The sequence below is a fragment of the Scyliorhinus torazame genome, chromosome 9 (genome assembly GCF_047496885.1).
Source record: "Scyliorhinus torazame isolate Kashiwa2021f chromosome 9, sScyTor2.1, whole genome shotgun sequence".
NCBI lineage: Eukaryota > Metazoa > Chordata > Chondrichthyes > Carcharhiniformes > Scyliorhinidae > Scyliorhinus > Scyliorhinus torazame.
Window position 1 is genome coordinate 50,809,243 of NC_092715.1, and position 24,696 is coordinate 50,833,938.

General features: G+C 49.9%; 1 protein-coding gene across 2 annotated transcripts in view; it reads right to left on the reverse strand.

The window, feature by feature from the left end:
• Positions 1-24,696, reverse strand: part of irf2b (interferon regulatory factor 2b) — a 163,788-nt gene that overhangs the window by 51,179 nt on the left and 87,913 nt on the right. For both annotated transcript variants that reach the window (XM_072515865.1, XM_072515864.1), the window contains exons 4-7: positions 23,247-23,346; positions 13,291-13,467; positions 8,728-8,774; positions 2,353-2,479 (exon numbers count right to left, since the gene is read on the reverse strand). In XM_072515865.1, coding sequence (XP_072371966.1) covers positions 2,353-2,479; positions 8,728-8,774; positions 13,291-13,467; positions 23,247-23,346 — 451 coding nt within the window. The remainder of the gene's footprint in view (positions 1-2,352; positions 2,480-8,727; positions 8,775-13,290; positions 13,468-23,246; positions 23,347-24,696) is intronic.

Sequence of the window (24,696 nt, forward strand, 5' to 3'; positions counted from 1 at the left end):
CCACTTAAGCCCACACCGCCACCCAATCCCTGTAACCCAGCAACCCCATCTAACCTAAGGGCAATTTATCATGGCCAATCCACCTAACCTGCACGTCTTTGGACTGTGGGAGGAAACCGGAGCATCCAGAGGAAACCCGCGCAGTCACAGGGAGAACGTGCGGACTCCGCACAGACAGTGACCCATGCTGGGAATCGAACCTGGGACCCTGGCGCTGTAAAGCCATAGTGCTAACCACTATGCTATCGTGGTCTCATGCAACATATAAAGTACTTACTTGGCAACGAATATCACCAACTTCACACTCCCCTCTGTGAACCCACTCTACAAGGCAGCCCAACGTACACAAAAGCCCGTGGAATGTTTATTCTCCCAATCATCTGAACGAGTTTGCCGCCACACTTCTTGTACAATGATAATTGTTCCCCGATCCGTGCAGAACTGAGACCAGGTAATTTGGTGTGTACAATTCACAGTAAATACAGTGAGTGATTTCCTGTCTGTTCTGGAGTCCTGCCCAGTGAGAGTGTGATTTGGGGAATCAGGATGAAGGTCACTGTGCCTGGATACACGACACTCCAGATCTGCAAGTCAGTGCGATCTATCGAAGTGGAAGCTGGAGCACTCCCCTGCTGCCCCTCACCCGCAACCCCCACCACCTCTTGTCGCGTAGTCTCGCTGAACTTATCATTATCATTCTGGATTCGTGAGAGGGAATTTTCCTCAAATCAAAACTGCAGCTTTCATAAAGGTATCAGTAAAAATTATGAAATGGATACATTTTTAGCTGAGAAATTTGAGTCCGGGTGACGTTGAGCATCTAACTTCCCTTGTTCTGAGAAACCTCTCATTTACAATTGGTGGCGATCACAAAGCAACTGTGGTTTCCCCGGTGTTAAATTGGACGAGAGCCCTGTGGTATTTCACCATTTCCGTGAATCATGCTGAAAACGCACAATGAGTTTATTGGTACTAACCAAATCAGGACTACCAGTTGCATTAGTCAGAATCAGATTGGAAGAGAGTTGCTGTTGGACATACTGTCTGACTCCACATCCAAATAGTTTCCTCAAAACCGTATCACTACATATTCTTAATGTAAGGTAAGGTAAAGTCCCCATAGTCCCAGACGGTCAGATGCTGCTTTCCCCTTTGAGGGGGGAGAGCTGACTGGTGATGGCTTAATCTGAGGATCACCCACACCTCAGGCGATGGGGCAAAGTTTGCAAGGGTGGAGCCTTCATGAATAACCTCAGCCGTTACGGGAATTGAATCTGTGCTGCTGTCCTTGCTCTGCATCACAAACCAGCTGTCTAGCCCACTGAGCTAAACCAGACCCCATATTCTCAATAGCTGATACGTAATAAAAATTAGCCAGCTACAGGTGAGTATTTTGAGCCAACAGCTGTCTTCAGATAAAAGCAATAAAAATAATCTTTATTGTCACAAGTAGGCTTACATTAACACTGCAATGAAGTTACTGTGAAAAGCCCCTGGTCGCCACATTCCGGCACATGTTCGGGTACACAAGAGGGACAATTCAGAATGTCCAAATTACCTAACAGCACGTCTTTTGGGACTTGTGGGAGGAAACCTGAGCACCCGGAGGAAACCCATGCAGACATGGGGAGAATGCACAGACAGTGACCCAAGCCGGGAATCAAATTTGAAGGGTGAAGGCACCGTCAGCCCACATAGCATTACTTATATCTGTCATTAAATGGTCATTTTTTGTATCAAGAAACATTTTGATTGGAATTCTGGAACCACAATAAGGGCAATTTTCTTTTTAAATTTAGAGTGCCCAATTCATTTTTTTTTTCAATTAGGGGGCAATTTAGTGTAGCCAATCCACATACCCTGCACATCTTTGGGTTGTAGGGGTGAGAGCCACGTAGACACAGGGAGAATGTGCAAACTCCACACGGACAGTGACCCGGGTCCAGGATCGTGTGGTATGACACAGGTACAAGTCTATCTTTATCGCATTACAATAAAAGCACTGTGAGGTGCAAGAATACCCACTTACACAGCATCACACTATAAAGTGTTGATGCTGTTGTGCAGTTAGCAGCTTTTCACCATGCCTGTTGCCACTGATGATGTGAAGTCAATACTGGTTGCTCAGAAATATTGAAACGGCTGAGTCAAGAGAGTTGCTAATTATACTGAGGAGTGGTACAATTAACCTGCTAACTTCCACGTACCGGCACATCTTCTCTTAATTGCACTACACGGCTTGTTTTGTGCCACATATTTTTCAAAGGCCGTGGAGACGTGTAATTTAATAGGAGATAATCTAGGCATTTAAACAAAGGATTTTTCTGGGGCACTCGAGCATACAGGACTCACCTACAAGGCTGTCCACAGTGCTGTGAACTTCTGCATCCTCTTTGACCACATCTTCGGAGTTTGAGTAGAGACCATCACTGTTTATCAGTATAGGATTTTCTTCAAAAGGAAAATTTGGTGCTTTCCACTACCAAAATAAAGTTTTTAAAAAATCAGTCCGATGGTTAACAACTGAAGAGTTCCCCAGTAAGGAGAGATATATTCCTTTCATGGTATTTCAGTGAAAATTCTGTGAGCAGCTTATGAATCACCTCGATACAGATCTATTTATATAAATCTGTCATCTTGAAATGAATGAACTTCCTGTCAACTATTTTTACCACTTTGCTATCTTCAATGCTCAAATCTATTCTGGGCGGGAGTGTTCGCGGTCTTAGCCAGGATAGTGGAGGAGGAGGAGGACCCGGACCCTTTGGTGGCGATATTTGGGGTTTCAGAGAAGCCAGAGCTCATGGAGAGGAGGAAGGCCGATGTCTTGGCCTTCGCCTCTCTGATTGCATGGCAACAAATTTTGCTGGAGTGGTGGTCGGCATCGCCACCGGGGGCAGCAGCTTGGTTGGGTGACCTTTACGACTTCCTGCGATGAGAGAAGATAAAGTATGAGTTAAGGAGCTCAGCAGGGGGGTTTGAGAAAAAGTGGGAGATGGGTGTGACCGTGTTTGAGGGGCTGTTCGTTGCAGGGGAGGGGGGGTGAAAAGGGGAAAAATCTGTACAGAACTGTATATAGTTGATTGTTGGGAAGTATATTTCCCAGAGTGTTTATTCGCTGTAACCTGTTTTGATACATGTTTGTAAGAAAACGCATTAAAAAAAAAATTCAATGCTCAAACCTTATGACGCAAGAGCAAAATGAAGAGCCTGCTAAAATTGTAACTGTGCCTCACAGCGTCGAGGTCCCAGGTTCGATCCCGGCCCTGGTTCATTGTCCATGTGGCGTTTGCACATTCTCCCGTATTTGCGTGGATTTCGCCCCCACAACCCAAAGACGCGCAGGGTAGGTGGACTGGCCACGCTAAATTTCCCCTTAATTGGAAAAAATGAATTGGGTACTCTAAATTTGTTTTTCTTTAAATTGTAACTGTGGCTCGCACAGAGGTGAAATGAGATAACAGGTTACGGTCTAGATTTTCCAACCTCGTATTGTCCAATTCCAGGCTGTAACAGGATGGACGAGGGTGGGAAAATTGACTAGTGAGCCATTCTCTGGATTGCCACCACTTCTGGAATTTTCTACACTGACGTGATGGGCAGCACGGTAGCGCAGTGGTTAGCACTGTTGCTTCCCAGCTCCAGGGTCCCAGGTTCGATTCTCGCTTGGGCCACTGTCTGTGCGGAGTCTGCACGTTCTCCCAGTGTCTGCGTGGGTTTCCTCCCAGTGCTCCAGTTTCCTCCCCAGTCCAAAGACGTGCAGGTTAGATGGAGTGGCCATGATAAATTGCCCTTAGTGCCCAAAAAAGGATAGGTGGTTTATTGGGATAGGGTGGGCTTAAGTAGATTGCTCTTTCCAAGAGCCAGTACAGACCCACTGGGCCGAATGGCCTCTTTCTGCACTGTACCTTCTATGATACCCCCACACACAAGTGAGGACACTCCTCTATAGAGTCCCTGGGGGTCCCCCCTCTTCAAGATCCCCCAAGCCCCCTTACAGCACCCCTTCCCTTTCAGGACTCCAACCTCCCAGAAGCCCCTGCTTCCCTGCCCTGCCCTCCCCCACACTTCAAACCCATCTCCACACTCCTTTCATGGGCATGGCCCTCCTCGCCCCCTGGCCCTTGGCAGTGCCACCCTGACACTTGGTCATCTTTGCACTGCCTCCCTGGCACCCAGGCAATGCCCCTGCCAGCTTAACAGTGCCATCCAGGCACCTTAGCAGGGGAAGGGCAAGGGAGCCTCCCAGGACTGACCCTGACCACCCTGAGGTCTCTGATGGCCCAGGAGACCCCCGGGTGATGTTCTATCTGGTCCACGTTTGTGTGGACCAGTGCTGAATGGCGCCTGGCTTCGGCCTCGCTGAAGAGGCTGATGGATCCCGTGTTGCCGTGGATACCAGGTTCGGTGGATTGGCTATGCTAAATTGCCCTTAGTGCCCAAAAAGGTTAAGTGGGGTTAGTGGATGATAGGGATAGGGTGGAGGTGTGGGCTTGGGTAGGGTGATCTTTCCAAGGGCCAGTGCAGACTTGATGGGCCGAATGGCCTCCTTCTGCACTGTAAATTCTATGATTCTATGACTCAATGGAAACAGGTGACACGTTTAGGCAACCATCTCCAATCACCGCTGGGAAAATGAATATTGTAAATCCGATATTTGCTGGGACTCGAGCCTTCTGCTGATATGCCCTTGTTTATTTTAAAAGAGAGTTTGTGGTCTACATTCAGGCTCTGGCGCTGTGCCCTGGATTTATTTCTAACACTGAATGTATTTCCTTTGCTACATTTGGAATCTTAATAGGCCCCAAAATTTCTTGAACCAGCCTCATTGCAAGCTGTAGAGTGATTGGCAATGCCAATGCTGTAGTCGATTTACATGAGAACATAAGAACTAGGAGCAGGAGTAGGCCATCTGGCCCCTCGAGCCTGCTCCACCATTCAATGAGATCATGGCTGATCTTTTGTGGACTCAGCTCCACTTTCCCTCCCGAACACCATAACCCTTAATCCCTTTATTCTTCAAAAAACTATCTACCTTTACCTTGAAAACATTTAATGAAGGAGCCTCAGCTGCTTCACTGGGCAGGAAATTCCATAGATTCACAACCCTTTGGGTGAAGAAGTTCCTCCTAAACTCAGTCCTAAATCTACTTCCCCTTATTTTGAGGCTATGCCCCCTAGTTTTGGTTTCACCCGCCAGTGGAAACAACCTCCCCGCATCTATCCTATCCCCTTCATAATTTTATATGTTTCTATAATACCCCCCCCTGCATCCTTCTAAATTCCAAGTACAGTCCCAGTCTACTCAACCTCTCCTCGTAATTCAACCTCCTCAACTCTGGGATTGGATTGGATTTGTTTATTGTCACGTATACCGAGGTACAGTGAAAAGTATTTTTCTGCGAGCAGCTCAACAGTACATGAGAAGAAAGGGGACTAAAAGAAAATACATAATAGGGCAACACAACATATACAATGTAACTACATAAGCACTGGCATCGGATGAAGCATACAGGGTGTAGTGTTAATGAAGTCAGTCCATAAGAGGGTCATTTAGGAGTCTGGTAACAGTGGGGAAGAAGCTGTTTTTGAGTCTGTTCGTGCGTGTTCTCAGACTTCTGTATCGCCTGCCCGATGGAAGAAGTTGGAAGAGTGAGTAAGCCGGGTGGGAGGGATCTTTGATTATACTGCCCGCTTTCCCCAGGCAGCGGGAGGTGTAGATGGAGTCAATGGATGGTAGGCAGGTTCGTGTGATGGACTGGGCGGTGTTCACGACTCTCTGAAGTTTCTTGCGGTCCTGGGCCGAGCAGTTGCCATACCAGGCTGTGATGCAGCCCGATAGGATGCTTTCTATGGTGCATCTGTAAAAGTTGGTAGGAGTCAATGTGGACATGCCGAATTTCCTTAGTTTCCTGAGGAAGTATAGGCGCTGTTGTGCTTTCTTGGTGGTAGCGTCGACGTGGGTGGACCAGGACAGATTTTTGGAGATGTGCACCCCTAGGAATTTGAAACTGCTAACCATCTCCACCTCGGCCTCATTGATGCTGACAGGGGTGTGTACAGTACTTTGCTTCCTGAAGTCAATTACCAGCTCTTTAGTTTTGCTGGCAGTGAGGGAGAGATTGTTGTCGCTACACCACTCCACTAGGTTCTCTATCTCCCTCCTGTATTCGGACTCATCGTTATTCGAGATCCGGCCCACTATGGTCGTATCGTCAGCAAACTTGTAGATGGAGTTAGAACCAAGTTTTGCCACACAGTCGAGTGTGTACAGGGAGTAGAGTAGGGGGCTACGTACGCAGCCTTGCGGGGCGCCGGTATTAAGGACTATTGTGGAGGAGGTGTTGTTGTTCATTCTTACTGATTGTGGTCTGTTGGTCAGAAAATTGAGGATCCAGTTGCAGAGTGGGGAGCCAAGTCTTAGGTTTTGGAGCTTTGATATGAGCTTGGCTGGGATTATGGTGTTGAAGGCGGCACTGTAGTCAATAAATAGGAGTCTAATGTAGGAGTCCTTGTTTTCGAGATGCTCTAGGGATGAGTGTAGGGCCAGGGAAATGGTGTCTGATGTGGACCGGTTGCAGCGGTATACGAATTGCAGTGGATCAAGGCGTTCTGGGAGTATGGAGGTGATGCGCTTCATGATCAACCTCTCGAAGCACTTCATTACGACTGAAGTCAGGGCCACTGGTCGGTAGTCATTGAGGCACGTTGCCTGGAGATTAACCTAGTGAATCTCCTCTGCACACCCTCCAGCGCCAGTACGTTCTTTCTCAGGTAAGGGGACCAAAACTGAACACAATACTCCAGGTGTGGCCTCACCAGCACAGTGTACAGTTGCGGCATAACCTCCCTAGTCTTAAACTCCACCTCTCTAGCAATGAAGGACAAAACGCCATTCGCCTTCTTAATCACCCGTTGCACCTGTAAACCAACATTTTGTGACTTATGCACTAGGACACCCAGGTCCCTCTGCACAGCAGCATGTTTTACTATTTTATCATTTAAATAATAATCCCTTTTGCTGTTATTCCTCCCAAAATGGATAACCTCACATTTGTCAACATTGTATTCCATCTGCCAGACCCTAGCCCATTCATTTAAACTATCCAAATCCCTCTGCGGACTTCCAGTATCCTCTAAACTTTTTGCTTTACCACTCATTTGAGTGTCGTCTGCAAACTTGGATACATTGCACTTGGTCCCCAACTCCAAGTCATCTATGTAAATTGTGAACAATTGTGAGCCCAACACTGATCCCTGAGGGATACCACTAGCCACTGATTGCCAGCCAGAGAAACACCCATTTATCCCCACTCTTTGCTTTCTATGAATTAACCAATCCTCTATCCATGCTACTACTTTACCCTTAACACCATGCATCTTTATCTTATGCAGCAACCTTTTGTGTGGCACCTTGTCAAAAGCTTTCTGGAAATCCAGATATACCACATCCATTGACTCCCTGTTGCCTACTGCACTGGTAATGTCCTCAAAAAATTCCACTAAATTAGTTAGGCACGACCTGCCCTTTATGAACCCATGTTGCGTCTGTCCAATTGGACAATTTCCATCTAGATGCCTCGCTATTTCTTCCTTGATGATAGAGTCCAGCATCTTCCCGACTACCGAAGTTAAGCTCACTGGCCTATAATTACCCCCTTTCTGCCTTCCTCCTTTTATAAACAGTGGTGTCACGTTTGCTAATTTCCAATCCGCTGGGACCACCCCAGAGTCGAGTGAATTTTGGTAAATTATCACTAGTGCATTTGCAATTTTCCTAGCCATCTCTTTTAGTACCCTGGGATTTCCAGCAGGGCCAGGAGACTTGTCTGCCTTTAGCACCATAAGTCTGCCCATCACTACCTCCTTAGTGATAACAATCGTCTCAAGGTCCTCAGCCGTCATAGTCTCATTTCCATCTGTCACTGGCAAGTTATTTGTGCCTTCCACTGTGAAGACCGACCCAAAAAACCTGTTCAGTTTCTCAGCCATTTCCTCATCTCCCATTATCAAATCTCCCTTCTCATCCTCTAAAGGACCAATATTTACCCTAGCCACTCTTTTTTGTTTTATATATTTGTAGAAACTTTTACTATCTGTTTTTAATATTCTGAGCAAGTTTACTCTCATAATCTATCTTACTCTTCTTTATAGCTTTTTTAGTAGCTTTCTGTTGCCCCCTAAAGATTTCCCAATCCTCTAGTCTCCCACTAATCTTTGCCACTTTGTATGCTTTTTCCTTCAATTTGATACTCTCCCTTATTTCCTTAGATATCCACGGTCGATTTTCCCTCTTTCTACCGTCCTTCCTTTTTGTTGGTATAAATGTTTGCTGAGGTCAGTAAAATATAATGGTTCGGTACTGCCAATTAGATGAAGATGGGGTATTGTGCATCCTACATAAATAGTTGGATTGCTCTCCCTCAAAAGGCCTTGAGCTGAGTCTTTGAAGATTTTTAAGGCCGAGCTTGATAGATTCTTGGTAAGCAAGGGGGTGAAGGGTTATCGGGGGTAAGTGGGGATGTGGAGTTGAGGTTAAAATCAGATCATCTCCCTAATTTAACTGAGTGGCAGAACGGGCTTGAAATGCTAAGTGGCCTACTTCTCCTAATTTGTATGTATTACAAATAGGTGTAGTTATTTAGGATTAGGACTCCCAATCTCTGCACAGACTCAAACTACTAATGCTATGCAATCATAACGCACAGTAACTGTGCAAGAGTTCACCTTGGCTGCTTTGCTTGTTTCTTCCTTTTCCACTTTGGATTTCTTTCCTGCGAAGAAAGATTTCATATTTCAGAACAAAAGTAGTCAGTGAATGGAGGCTGGCAGCCCTGATTACAAACTAACCCCCAGAGCTCGAAGGTTTTGGCTGCGGAGAAATTATCATCTGAAATGTACACCCACAGATGAAGATACGGGTAGCCCTTTCGTGCATTGTACAGCACAGGAATTAGAAACTTCATCACATACACTCTCACATTTCACATGCACTCTCACCTTTCCTCTTTAAATTGATTTACGGGATGTGGGACTCACTGCATTTGTTGCCAATCTCTAATTGCCCTTGAACTGAGTGGCTTGCTGGGCCTTTTTAGAGGGCATTTACGAGTCAGCTACATTTCTGGATTTGGAGTCATCTGTCGGCCAGACCAGATAAGGATGGCAGATTTCCTTCCCTAAAGGAAGGACTAGATGGGTTTTTACGACGATTGACAATTGGTTCATGGTCATCATTAGACTTTTAATTCCAGAATTTTACTAAAACTTCACCAACTGTCATGGTGGGATTGGAACCCGTGTCACTAGAGCACGGAGCTCTATATTACTATAGGCGGCACGGTAACACAGTGGGTAGCACTGCTGCTTCACATGTGCCCGAGTCCCACGTACGATTCCCGGTTTGGGTCACTGTCTGTGCGGAGCCTGCATCTTCTCCTGGTGTCTGCGTAGGTTTCCTCCGGATGGTTCGGTTTCCTCCCACAATCCCGAAAGACATGTTGTTATTGGACATTTTGAATTCTCCCTCTGTGTACCCGAAAAGGCGCCGGAATGTGGCGACTAGGGGCTTTTCACAGTATCTTCATTGCAGTGTTAATGTAAGCCTACTTGTGACAGTAAAGATTATTATTATTCCTAGTGCACTGACAATACCACTATGCCGACACCGCCTTCTCACATGCACTATGATTCTATTAAATCATAGAATCATAGAATTTACAGTGAGTCTGCACCGGCGCCTTGGAAAGAGCACCCTACTGAGCACCCTACTTAAGCCACACCCCACCCTATCCCCGTAACCCTGCCTAATCTTTTTGGACACTTAAGGGCAATTTAGCATGGCCAATTCACCTAACCTGCACACCTTTGGACTGTGGGAGTAAACCAGAGCATCCGGAAGAAACCCACGCAGGCTCCACACAGACAGTGACCCAAGCTGGGAATCAAATCTGGGGCCCTGGAGCTGTCAAGTAACAGTGCTAACCACTGTGCTACCATGCTGCCCAATCAGAAATAGAGGGTGAGATTTTCTGTACACCCCCCCCCCCCACTCCCGGGGCAGGTATTCCGATGGCGTAGGCAGCTCGGCATTGGTGGAGACGAGGTGTGGGATTCTACGCCCGCCCGCTGGGTCGGAGAATCGCTGGGGGCCGGCGTGAATCCCGCCCCCACCGGCTGCCGAATTCTCCGCGCCGGCCCGCGATGGGCCGAGTGGTCGCCCGTTTACGGCTGGTCCCGCTGGCGTAAATTACACCTTACTGGCGGGACCTGGCTTTGAGGGCGGCCTCCAGAGTCCTCGGGGGGGCGCAGGGGGATCTGGCTCTGGGGGTGCCCCCACGGTGGCCTGGCCCGCGATCGGAGCCCACCGATCCGCGGACGGGCCTGTGCCGTGGGAGCACTCTATTCCTTCGCGACGGCCGCTGTAACAGTCTGCGATGGCCGACGCGGAGATGACCCCCCCTGTGCATGCGCTGGGGTGACGCCAGCACATGCTGGCGCTCCCACGCATGCGCCAACTCGCGCCGGGCAGCGGAGGCCCTTCGGCGTCAGTTGCCGTGGCACCAAGCCCCTTCCGCGCCGGCTGGCGCAAACCACTCTGGCCTAGCCCCTGAAGTTGCGGAGGATTCCGCACCTTCAGGGCAGCCCACCGCCGGAATAGTTCATGCCACTTCTTCACGCCGGAGTTGTCCGCCCCATCGGTTCGCGGAGAATTCCGCCCCAGGTCTTCTTTTCCCGCCAATGCCTACGGCCTATATAGTGTTCACCGGTTATGCTGCTGGGGAACCCGCTACGGGGGCGTTTCCGTTGGTGGGACTGGAAGATACTGCCAGCTGGAAGGAGCTGAAAATTCAGCCGGGAGACTAGAAATGGACAGAACTTCCCCACACAGAAGCAGGTTGCCTTAAAAGCTGTTGATGTATCAATTAATTTTGTTGAAAAGAAAGCTTCCCAAATGTTTGAGATTACATTTTCAACCATTATTCTGGGCTATCTCAGAGAATATAACTGGCCTGGGTGGAACAAAGGAGCCTGTGTTATAGACTGATGCCAGAGATTAGTGATGGAGAAATTTCACCTTGCTACATAATACAGACACATAAATTGTTAGACAAACAAATAGGCCAAGGTCTACCTAGTTTGCATTCTTCCAACCTGGTATTCACATGGCACAATGATAATGGAGCTGCTGACTAACCAATCTCTAATATTTGATCTACAATAGGCCCAGGCATGAGGTGAGGGAAGCCCCCATTGGAGTTATGTGTTTCTCCACAGCCCGCTATACTTATCATATATCATGTTTCAATTTACTCACCTACTTATTCAAAGATGTTACTTTGTGAAAGAAACCAATCTTATCTATATTTGAATGAATTAATACAGTTTCCATCATTTCCCCAGGTAAATCTTATGTTCCATAGGTTTTACCACTCACTTAATGAAATAATGGTCTAAATCTTAACTCCCGGAAATGTGTGGGTTGGCATCAGGTCCAAAGTTAGGATTCTGAAATTTTGAAACAGGAACTCATTTCACTAACAGGAGCTTTAACAGAGGCAAGACGTGGGGCAGCCGAATAAATGTAGCCTTTGTTTCATCAGTCATTTTATTTTCAACCCATGTTGGATAGCTTTCCCAGGTCTCGGGGAACCCGGCAGGTGAAAGGAGGCGAGAAGGACTGAATCCGTGAGGTAAGCGCCTTTACAGCACTGCTAGTGGGTCAGTTGAGCAGTGCTTTTTCCAGGACTGACAAACTATCGAGCCAACCAACCCCACTGTAAATTGCATGTTGCCCCATCACACCAACTGTACCCCAGACCACCACTGGATCACCCGCACCGGCACTCCCACCCCCAGCTCCACAACCACACTGCAGTTAATAGCTGCAGGACTTTTGAGAAACCTGGGCCAGGATTCTCTGAGTCTCCGTGCCGCAATCGCGCTCGGCAGCAGAGAATGGGGTGTCAGTCCCGTGATCGGGTCCGACGCCTTCCCGCGATTCTCCGGGAAACGGAGAATCACCTGCAGTCGTCTGCGTGCGGTCGATGCGGCGCCGGTTGGGGGCCATTGAAAGAGGCCTCCGGGGCGAGACGGCAACTGGCCGTGTTCCCGCTGCGTGGTTCACTAATGGTTCCACCCGGTGGGCACTCAGAGTGGCTGCTGCGGACATAGTCCGTGGCTGCCCTGGTTGGGGGGGGGTATCCGTCACCGGGGGGGGGGGGGGGGCCTCCAGGACGGCCAGGCTCGCGATCGGGGGCCACCGATCGGCGGGCGCGTGCGATCTGGGAGGGGCATATTTGTGGGGGACGGCCCGTTGTGTGGATCCGCAATGCTGCGTGGACCCGCGGCTGGGAGTGCAGGGCCTTGTATCGGCAGCCGGAGCTGAGTGGACTACTCCGGGGCCCTGCCAGCCCCCTTCAAAATGAAGAATCACTCTGGACTTTCCAGAAAAAAGTCCGGAGTGATTCGCACCCGTTTTTTCACAGGTGTGGGGACATAGCCCCATTATCAGAGAATTCCTCACCTGTTCTTCCAACGTTCTTTTTTTCAGTGAGGATGTGTCTCACATCATTAGGCTTATTTCAATACGCACTAACCGGATTCCCCATTCACCCAGGACCTAACAACCGCGCCTGGGAGACCTCGCCGGTGTGTCGTTTAGTACCGGTTCCCGCAAACGTGGACCAGGCGTAAAGGCACCTAGGAAGTCTCCCAGGACACTAGAGACACCCGAGTGGTCAGTGATTTGACAGGGTGGTACCCTGGAACTCCCGCTGGCAGCAGGGCACACTGGCACTGCCAGCTTGGCACCTTGGCGCTACTACCCAGGCACCCTGGGTGGCAATGCCAGAGTACCTGATAGTACTTCCAGGTTGGTAGGAGGACTGACATGGTGCCAGGCTGGCAATGCCAAGGAGCCCAGGTGCCAAGTTGCCCATGCCAGGGATTGGGCTCAGAGGTGCCTTGCCCATGTGGGGAGGAGGAGGGCTCAAGGACCCTAGAAGGGGTAGGTTGGGTGCAATGGGGGGGATCCAGAGGCAGCGGTGGGGTCAAAAGATCAGGGTTGCCTGTAAAATTGGCACCCCGATATGCGAGTAGTCTTCCTGCACTCCCGAGCTGAGCTCATCAGTGCAGGAGGAAGTGACTAAAGTGCGGCCTCGACGAGGCTTGCCTTGCCGAGGCCAAAAGAAAGGGCAAAGTGCCGTTGAATAGCAGGGTCATTCTGGTGTTGCCGAAAACAGACTCATACCCTATGCTTGGTTTGAAAACTTAGGGTTCGTCAAGTACCTTTTTTATTTGGCTTTTCAGTGGCTGGTAGCATTCTGTACACCCTGTATGCATTACTACCCTTTTTGATACTCTTGTCCTTTACTTCTTCTATGTCAGGTAATGAGTTCATGGCGCAGCGAAAATTGGCCTTCCAAGTCTTAGGATCAGGCTTGTCTACACCATGATGGTATTTTCCTGTCAACATGAAGTAAAAAACAAAGGATTACGCAGTGGTAGTTAAAGATTTGTTGCAGACATGTTCATTCAAGTCTTGTTGATTAAATCTAGTGTATATTAAATGGTATTTTGCGATATATATAAGCCTGGAGGTGATTGTGCAGAATGTTATTGTACGGACTGTCATCTAGGCAGTGGTGGCAATAACACAGTGTATGGTACGACTGTTTAACACATTTGCAACAAATTCCTCTTATCACTAATTTAATGAAGTGGTTAACCCACTTAATGGTTACCACTTCTACTAACATAGTGGCATTTTAAAAAATGTATTTGTCCATGGGTTGTGGACATCGCAGGCTGTGCCAGCATTTATTGCCATCCCTAATTGCCCTTGAGGGGCAGCTTGAGTCAACCACATTGCTGTGGGTCTGGAGTCACATGTAGGCCAGACCAGGTAAGGCTGGCAAATTTTGTCACTAAAGGACATTAGTGAAACAGATGGGCTTTTACGACAATCGGCAATGGTTTCACGATCATCAGATTTTTATTGAATTCAAATTTCACCATTTACAGTGGTGGGATTTGTACCTGGGACCCCAGAGTACTCTGGGTCTCTGGATTCCTAGTCCAGTGACTATACCACTACGCCTCCACCTCCCCATTTGAAACAGCATATTACATTCAAACAACAATGCCAGAAATTAATTGCAAATTTATTTGGTTTAAAACTTACCTATGTTTTTTCTCTTTAACCCATTACATTTCCATTCACAATTCTTGTGAAAATTCAACCAAATGCTCTTTTCTATTTGATTTTCACAAAAGCATGCTAATAAGGCTGCAGCCCCAACAGTGACAGTTCCTAGCCCTCAAACAGCTATTGATCAACACCCGGGCTGCTTGCCATTTAATTATGATAGAATCATAGAATTCATATTGTGCAGAAGGCGGACATTTGGCCCATCGGGTCTGCACCGACCCTCTGAAAGAGCGCCCTACCAAGGCTCACTCCCCCACAAACTCATAACCCCACCTAACCTTTGGACCCTAAGGGGCAATTTAACATGGTCAATCCACCTAACCTGCATATCTTTGGACTGTGGGAGTGATGCACGATCAATAACTCCAGAAGCGAGATTGGAGACAATTGAAGGCTTTAATACGCTACATGTTTCCCCCAGCAGCGCAGGTACAGAAAAAAGCTGCTGGGGCGGCATGGGCTCTTATACCCCGCCTTGCAGGGCGGAGCTAGCATACAGGCTTAAACAACGGGAACAAGTACATTCTCCACCAATGGTATTCTGGCACTACCAGGTACCGTAGTCCTTCTAACACAGACTACCACATTCACCTCTCCGTTTAAAAAAGAGTCCGGCGGGGGTGGTGGCTTCGTATTACAACGTGGTAAAGTGGTAGAAGTTACAGTTATGAAGGTACCGTAATACCTCCGTACTGCCTTTTGCCTTATTACATCTTAACTATTTACAACAGTAATGTACATTTCAAAATGAAGCAATCAATCGATCGGGGGCCCTGGTCGTCCTCTGTGATCGTCGTAGCTTTGGTGGTGATGCTGGTGGAGGTTCGGGTGTCTGTGACTCCGGGAGCGTGGTTTCGGCTTCTGTGGCAGCTTCATCACCCCTAGACGGGGCCGGTGGAAGGACCGACTGACCTGGGAAGGGGGCGGCTGTGGGGTGCGCGGGAGGGCCTAGTTGGGGCCGGTGGAAGAACCGATCCACCTGGGAAGGGGGCGGCTGTGGGGTGCGCCGGTGGGACTGGTGGTGGGGGTGTGTGTGGGGATCCAGCGGGCGCCAGGTCCCGTAGGGAGACCGTATCCTGTCGGCCGTCGGGGTACGCCACGTAGACGTACTGAGGGTTAGCGTGGAGGAGATGGTCCCTCTCGACCAATGGGTCCGATTTGTGCGCCCGCATGTGTTTTCGGAGCAGGATGGGTCCGGGAGCTGCCAGCCAAGTCGGGAGCGAGGTCCCAGAGGAGGACTTCCTGGGGAAGACAAGGAGACGTTTGTGAGGTGTTTGGTTGGTCGTGGTACAGAGCAGTGACCGGATGGAGTGGAGGGCATCCGGTAGGACTTCCTGCCAGCGGGAGACTGGGAGATTCCTGGGCCGCAGGGCCAGTAGGACAGTCTTCCAGATCGTTCCGTTCTCCCTCTCTACCTGTCCGTTGCCCCGGGGGTTGTAACTGGTCGTCCTGCTCGAGGCAATGCCCTTGCTGAGCAGGAATTGACGCAGCTCGTCGCTCATAAAGGAGGACCCCCTTTCACTGTGTATGTAGGCAGGGAAACCGAACAGCGTAAAGATACTATGGAGGGCTTTTATGACGGTGGTTACGGTCATGTCGGGGCAGGGGATGGCGAATGGGAACCGGGAGTACTCATCAATCATGTTCAGGAAGTACGTGTTGCGGTCGGTGGAGGGGAGGGGGCCTTTGAAATCCATACTGAGGCGTTCAAAGGGACGGGAAGCCTTTATCAGGTGCGCTTTCTCTGGCCTGTAGAAGTGCGGCTTGCACTCTGCGCAGATTTGGCAGTCCCTGGTGACTATCCTGACCTCCTCGATGGAGGAAGGCAGGTTGTGGGTCTTGATGAAGTGGAAAAATCGAGTGACCCCGGGTGGCAAAGGTCCTCGTGGAGGGCTCGGAGGCGGTCCACTTGTGCGGTGGCACATGTGCCGCAGGATAGGGCATCATGAGGCTCGTTTAGCTTCCCGGGACAATTGAAGATCTCATAGTTGTAGGTGGAGAGTTCGATCCTCTACCGTAAGATCTTGTCCTTTTTTATCTTGCCCCGCTGTGCATTATCGAACATGAAAGCAACCGACCGTTGGTCAGTGAGGAAAGTGAATCTCCTGCCGACCAGGTAATGCCTCCAATGTCGCACAGCTTCTACTATGGCCTGGGCCTCCTTTTCGACTGAGGAATGGCGGATTTCGGAGGCGTGGAGGGAGCGTGAGATGAAGGCCACGTGTCTGCCCGCTTGGTTGATGGTGCCCGCCAGAGCTATGTCGGACGCGTTGCTCTCGACCTGGAAGGGGAGGGACTTGTCGATGGCGTGCATCGTGGCCTTTGCAATGTCTGCTTTGATGCGGCTGAAGGCCTGGCGGGCCTCCATCGACAGGGGAAAAACTGTGGATTGGATTAGTGGACGGGCCTTGTCCGCATAGTTGGGGACCCACTGGGCATAGTAGGAAAAAAAACCTAGGCAGTGCTTCAGGGCCTTGGAGCAGTGAGGGAGGGGGAACTCCATAAGGGGGCGCATGCGTTCAGGGTAGGGGCCTATAACTCCATTACGCACTACGTAGCCGAGGATGGCTAGGCGATCGGTGGTAAACACGCATTTATCCTTGTTATACGTGAGGTTAAGGATTGTTGCGGTTTGGAGGAATTTTCGGAGGTTGTGGCCCTGCTAGTCATGGCCGCAGATGGTGACATTATCGAGGCACGGGAATGTGGCCCGTAAACCGTACCAGTCAACCATTCGGTCCATCTCGCGCTGGAAGACCGAGACCCCATTAGTGACACCGAAGGGAACCCTTAAGAAGTCGTAGAGCCGCCCATCTGTTTTGAAAGCAGTGTACTTGCGGTCACTAGTATGGATGGGGAGCTGGTGGTAGGCAGACTTAAGATCCACGAGGACCTCAGCCACCCGGGGGTCACTCGCTTTTTCCACTTTATCAAGACCCGCAACCTGCCCTACTCCATCAAGGAGGTCAGGACAGCCACCAGGGACTGCCAAAGCTGCGCGGAGTGCAAACCGCACTTCTACCGGCCAGAGAAAGGGCACCTGATAAAGGCTTCCCGTCCCTTTGAACGCCTCAGCATGGACTTCAAAGGTCCCATCCCCTCCACCGACTGCAACACGTACTTCCTGAACGTGATTGACGAGTACTCCCGGTTCCCATTCGCCATCCCCTGCCCCGACATGACCGCAACCACCGTCATCAAGGCTCTCCATAGCATCTTTGCACTGTTCTGGTTCCCCGCTTACAAACATAGTGATAGGGGGTCCTCCTTTATGAGCGAAGAACTGAGTCAATCCTGTTCAGCAAGGGCATCGCCTCGAGCAGGACGACCAGTTACAACCCCCGGGGTAACGGACAGGTAGAGAGGGAGAACGGAAGGGCCTGGAAGACCATCCTACTGGCCCTTCGGTCCAGGAATCTCCCAGTCTCCCGCTGGCAGTAAGTCCTCCCGGATGCCCTCCACTCCATCCAGTCACTGCTCTGTACCACAACCAACCAAACACCTCACGAACGTCTCCTTGTCTTCCCCAGGAAGTCCCCCTCTGGGACCTCGCTCCCGACCTGGCTGGCAGCTCCCGGAACCATCCTGCTCCGAAAACACGTGCGGGCGCACAAGTCGGACCCGTTGGTCGAGAGGGTCCATCTTCTCCACGCTGGCCCCCCAACACGCCTACGTGGCGTACCCCGACGGCCAACAAGATACGGTCTCCCTACGAGATCTGGCGCCCGCCGGAGCCCCACGCACACCCCAGCCACCAGTCCCACCCTCCTTCCCACCAGTGCACCTTACAGAAGGATCGGTCCTTCCGCCGGCTCCATCTAGGCCCCCCACCCACCGATGCACTCCGCAGACGCTCCCTTCCCAGGTCAACCGTTTTCCCCACCAGCGCCGTCTAGGGGCGTCGAAGCTGCCACAGAGATCGAGGCCACGCTCCCGGAGTCACAGACGCCCGAGCCTCCACCAGAGTCACCACCGAAGCTTCGACGCTCACAGCGGACGACCAGGGCCCCATATCAACTGATTGCTTCATTTTAAAATGTATAGTTAATTATGAATCATAAATTGTAAATAGTTAATAGAATTGTAAATAGTTACAAAACGCTGTACGGAGGTATTACGGTACCTCCATAACTATAATTTCTACCACGTTACCATGTTGTAATATCAGGCCACCACCCCTGCCGGACTCTTTATTAACAGGCGGCGAATGTGAAATGAAATTAAAATCGCTTATTGTCGCAAGTAGGCTTCAAATGAAGTTACTGTGAAAAGCCCCTAGTCGCCACATTCCAGCGCCTGTTCGGGGAGGCTGTTACGGGAATTGAACTGTGCTGCTGGCCTGCCTTGGACTGCTTTCAAAGCCAGCGATTTAGCCCTGTGCTAAACAGCCCGAGAGGTAGTCTGTGTAGAGGTATTACGGTACCGGGTAATGCTGGAACACCATTGGTAGATATTGTATGTTTCCTATTGGTCAAGCTGTATGGTAGCTCCGCCCTGCAAGGCGGGGTATAAGAGCCCGTGCCGCCCCAGCAGCCTTCATTCTGTACCTGAGCTGCTGGGGGAAACATCCAGCTTATTAAAGCCTTCAGTTGGACTACAGCCTCGCTTTAGTGGTCATTGATCGTGCATCACTGCGTAAACCTGTTGTTGGTTTGACTGTAGTCGATGACCATCCTATGCTTCTCCCCGGTCTTTACAACCACTACTTGAGCTCTCCAGGGGCTGTTGCTAGCCTCAATGACACCTTCCCTCAGTAACCGTTGGACCTCTGACCTAATAAAGATCTGGTCCTGGGCACCGTACCGTCTGCTCCTGGTGGCGACTGGTTTGCAATCCGGGTGAGGTTCGCAAACAGGGAAGGCGGATCGACCTTGAGGGTCGTGAGGCTGCAGACAGTGAGGGGGGGTATAGGGCCGCCGAATTTGAAAGTTAGACTTTGGAGGTTGCACTGAAAGTCCAACCCTAGGAGTGTGGCCGCGCAGAGGTCTGGAAGGACGCAAAGTCGGTAGTTTTTGAACTCCCTTTCCTGGACCGTGAGGTTAGCTACACAAAACCCCTTGATCTCTACTGAGTGAGATCCGGAGGTCAGGGAGACTTTTTGATTAACGGGGTGGACGGGGAGAGAACAGCGCCTTATCGTGTCGGGGTGTATGAAGCTCTCTGTGCTCCCAGAGTCGATTAGGCAGGACGTTTCATGCCCATTGATAAGCACCGTCGTCATCGCAGTTGAGAGTGTTCGGGGCCGAGACTGGTCCACGGTCACCGAGGCTAATCGTGGCAGCAGTTGGATGTTCTCTTCGGGAGGTGTGTGGTCAGCCGAACTGGGGTCCTGGGAATCCATCCAAGATGGCGGCGTCCATTGGTCGCACATGGCTGGGGGTGCACAAAATGGAGGCGCCCATCCATCGCACGTGGCGTCCGCAGGACAAGATGGCGGTGCCCGGAGGCCACACGTGGCCCTGGAGGAGGAAGATGGCGGCGCCCGCTGGCCGCACGGGGTCCGTGGCGAGGGTTGTGGTGGCGGTCCATATTCGCCTCCGGAGACTGCAGCGACCGCCCAGGCCTGGCATACCTCCACAAAATGGCCCTTTTTGCCGCATCCCTTGCAGATGGATGAATGGGCCGGACAGCGCTGTCGGGCGGGGGTGCTTGGCTTGCCCGCAAAAATAGCAGCGGGGCCCCACGGGGTTGCCAGGCCGTCACGCAGCACAAGTTTGTGGGGGGATGGGAGATGCCTCGGGGTCGGCCGCGGGGTGGTTCCACGCTGCCCAAAGGGCTGCCACGCGGTCGGGGATGTAAACGCGGGCGTTTCGGGAGGCCACATCCAGGGAGCCGGCAAGGGCCTGTGCCTCCTTGAGGCCTAGTGACTCTTTCTCCAGCAATCGCTGGCGGATTTGGGAGGACAGCATACCTGCAACTGAAGCGTCCCGGATCAAAAGTTCTGTGTGGTCGCTTGCCGAAACTTGCGGGCAGCTGCAGTTTCTCCCCAACACCAGGAGCGCACGGTAGAATTCTTCCAGTGATTCCCCAGGGATTTGTCGCCTTGTCGTTAGTAGATGTCGGGCGTAGACCTGGTTTACAGGGCGAATATAATGTCCTTTCAGCAGCTCCATTGCGGCATCAAAATCGTCCGCGTCCTCGATGAGGGTGTAGATTTCTGGGCTCACCCTCGAGTGCAGAATTTGTAGTTTCTGTTCTCCCGTGGGTGTGTTTTTGGCCGTCCTGAGATATCCACTGACGCACGCCAGCCAGTGCTAGAAGGTTGCTGCTGAGTTTGCCGTGTGGGGGCTGAGTTGCAGACACTCCGGCTTGATTCGGAGCTCCATCCTTTAAAAACTAGCGTATTAAATTGATGCACGATCAATAACTCCAGAAGCGAGATTGGAGACAATTGAAGGCTTTAATACGCTAGATGTTTCCCCCAGCAGCGCAGGTACAGAAGAAAGCTGCTGGGGCGGCACAGGCTCTTATGCCCTGCCTTGCAGGGCGGAGCTAACATACAGGCTTAACCAATGGGAACAAGTACATTCTCCACCAATGGTATTCCGGCATTACCAGGTATCATAATCCTTCTAACACAGACTACCACAGGGAGGAAACAGGAGCCACCTGAGGAAACCCATGCAGACACGGAGAGAAAGTGCAAACTCCACACAGATAGTCACCCAATGTCGGAATAGAATACGGGTCCCTGACGCTGTGAGGCAGCATTGCTAACCACTGTGCCACCATGTCAACATTCTTTTATAATATATATATATTTATATAATTTTTCACAACATTATAATATTTCTTTTATATCCATCGTTTATAACAAGGTATCTGGGGTCCTGGACTTTATAAATAGAGGCACAGGGTACAACAGTAAGGAAGTTATAATGAACCTTTATAAAACATTGGTTTGGGATCATTGGAGTATTGCATCCAATTCTGGATACCACACATTAGGACGGATATGTAGGCTTCAATATAATAATATAATAATCTTTTATTGTTATAAGTATGATGTTACTGTAAAAAGCCCCTAGTCGCCACAAGGGCAGCATGGTAGCACAAGTGGATAGCACTGTGACTTCACAGCGCCAAGTCCCAGGTTCGATTCCCCGCTGGGTCACTGTCTGTGCGGAGTCTGCACGTTCTCCCTGTGTCTGCGTGGGTTTCCTCCGGGTGCTCCGGTTTCCTCCCACAGTCCAAAGATGTGCAGGTTAGGTGGGTTGGCCATGCTAAATTGCCCTTAGTGACCAAAAAGGTTAGGAGGGATTATTGGGTTACGGGGATAGGGTGGAAGTGAGGGCTTAAGTGGGTCGGTGCAGACTCGATGGGCCAAATGGCCTCCTTCTGCACTGTATGTTCTATGTTCGATTCCGGCACCTGTTCGGGGAGGCCGGTACGGGAATTGAACCCACGCTGCTGGCCTTGTTCTGCATTATGAACCAGCTGTCTAGCCCACTGAGCTAAACCGGCCCTTTACAGAGGCTGCAGAAAAGATACATAAGAATGGGTTCTTGGATTGAGGGACTTCAGTTACATAGACAGATAGAAGAATCTGGCGTTTTTCGAGAGGAGATTTTATAGAAGGGATGGTGTTTCCTCTGTTTCGGGGGGGTGGGTCTAGAACAAGGGATCACAGTCTCAGGCTATGGCCATTTAGGGCTGAAATTTGGGAAAATTTCTTCACTCAGAGGGTGCTGAACCTGTGGAATTCTCTACCACAGAAGGCTTTGGAGGCCAAATCGCTGAATATACTTCAGAACAAAATAGACTCTAAAGGTGTCAAGGTGTATGGGAGAGCACGGGAGTAATAATAATAATCGCTTATTGTCACAAGTAGGTTCAATGAAGTTACTGTGAAAAGCCCCTCATCGACACATTCCGGCGTCTGTTCGGGGGGGCCGGTATGGGAATTGAACCCGCGCTACTGGCATTCGTTGATATAGATGATCAGCCATGATCGTGCTGAATGCGGGAGCAGACTCATAGGGCCAAATGACCTACTCCTATTTTCTATGTTTCTAGGTAAGAGTTCAAAGTCATGAGAGGTAAACTGAGTAGATTGAGAGAAACTGTCCCTATTGGTGGAAGGGTCAGGAACTACTAGACGATGAGTGGCAAAAGAAGCAACTTGTGATGCGAGAAACAAACTCTTTTCCATAGTGGGGGGTTAGCATCTGGAATGCACGGCCTGAGGTTGTGGTGGAGGCAGATTCACTCGCAGTTTTCAAGACAGAATTGGAAAACAATCTGAAGAGAAGAAATTTGTGGGATCCCAGGGAAAGGGCAGGAGAATGGGACCAGCTGATTTGCTCTTGCAGAGAGCCGACGTGGGCATGATGGGCGCAACGGCCTCCGTTTTCTGATGCAACCCTTCAATGATGCTGTGTTTGCCTGAATTTGTACAATCCTTGGCCAGACTTGCTGCCAAGCAAAGGCAGCTTGGGCTGAGAGAGAAGGAGGAAGAGTTACACAGACAGCTCAGCACATTTGAGTTCATGCTGCCAGCCAGGAGGATCCGGACAGACATGGAAGGAACCATAGAACATACAGTGCAGAAGGAGGCCATTCGGCCCATCGAGTCTGCACCGACCCACTTAAGCCCTCACTTCCACCCTATCCCCGTAACCCACTAACCCCTCGTAATCTTTTTGGACACTAAGGGAAATTTAGTATGGCCAATCCACCTAACCTGCACGTCTTTGGTCTATGGGAGGAAACCGGAGCACCCGGAGGAAACCCACGCAGACACGGGGAGAACGTGCAGACTCCGCACAGACAGTGTCCCAGCGGGGAATTGAACCTGGGACCCTGGCGCTTTGAAGCCACAGTGCTAGCCGCTTGTGCTACCGTGCTGCCCTGGTTTAAGTGTTTCCATCCTCCTGACCAGAGACGGGTGGCTGGTGGCACGGGAAGCACTTCCCTTTAAGAAAACTGTTCTCAGGATATCAAAATTAAAATTCCGTCAATGTCATTCATTGAATATTCCAATGTCTTCATGCTTTCAACTTTTGAATTTGTTGGTCCGTTATTATTTATCTACCTGTATGAACTGCCCAGTTTTTAAATAAAGGGGCGTCCTTCTCCACATCCCATCCATGTCGAGCAGCATGCATCCACGGAATCTGAAAAATCTTCTTCTCCTAGAAAAATAATATCACAATTAGTTTAAAGACCGGTAAATTACTTATATGGCAGGCAACACCGTCACTATTTATTTTTAGAGGTCTATATGGACACGGGGACTGCTGGCAAGGTTGACATTTATTGTTCATTCCTAGTTCCCCTTGAGAAAGTGGTGATGGGCCATCTCCTTGAACAGTTGCAGTCTCTGGTGAAGGCAATTTCATAATTCTGCGAGATAGGGAGTCTTACGATCCTGTGACAGTGACGGAATGGTGACAGACATGTCCAAATTGGGATGGTGCCTGAATTGGAGGGGGACTTGGAGTGTGGGGGTGTGCCATGAACCCATTGCTCTTGTCCTTCTCGGAACTGGAAGTCACAGACTTGGGAGGTGCTGCTGAAGAAGCCTTGACGAGTTGCATTCCCTAGATAGTTTACACTGCAGCCATGAGATCACTCACGGTAAAAGGAGCCTCTCGGGGGCTAGTGCAGCTACACCCAACCAGGCAATTGAAGAGCATTCCATCACATTTTTGAATTGTGTATTGTAGGAAGTAGAGAAGCTCTAGGGAGCCGTGGAGTGAGCCACACTGCTGAATAACAGGCCTCTGACTTGCACTAGTTGTCACAAATTTTGTGGCTTGCCCAGTTCGGTTTATGCCAATGGATGTGTGTGGCCAGTGATTTGACAGTGACAATGCTATGTCAAAGGGAGGTGGTTACGTTATAGATCGTCAATGCATGAAACTTGTATGCCACTTACTAGCTCAAGTCATAATCAAAGACCCCTCCCACCCCGGCTTACTCACTCTTCCAACTTCTTCCATCTGGCAGGAGATACAGAAGTCTGAGAACTCACACGAACAGACTCAAAAACATCTTCTTCCTCGCTGTTGCCAGATTCCTAAACGACCCTCTTATGAACTGACATAACACTACACCCCTGTATGCTTCATCCCATGCCAGTGCTTATGTAGTTACATTGTGTATCTTCTGTTGCCCTATTATGTATTTTCTTTTATTTCCTTTTCATTTCATGCACGTAATGATCTGTTGAGCTGCTCACAGAAAAATACTTTTCACTGTACCGCGGTACACGTGACAATAAACAAATCCATCCATCCATCCAAGACTGGATATCATACAGGTCTTGCAGCCTATTGATATAGACTGCCTCATTATCTGAGGAATTGTGAGTGGAGCTAAACATTATATAATTATCAGTGAACAGCCCTATTTCTAACCTTATGATGGAGGGAAGGTTTCAGCCTAGGAATCTGCTCTAAGGAATCCTGCAGTGATGCCCTGGGACTGAAATAATTGACCTCCAAATATCATCCTTTCTTCCTACCATAACTCCAAAACCT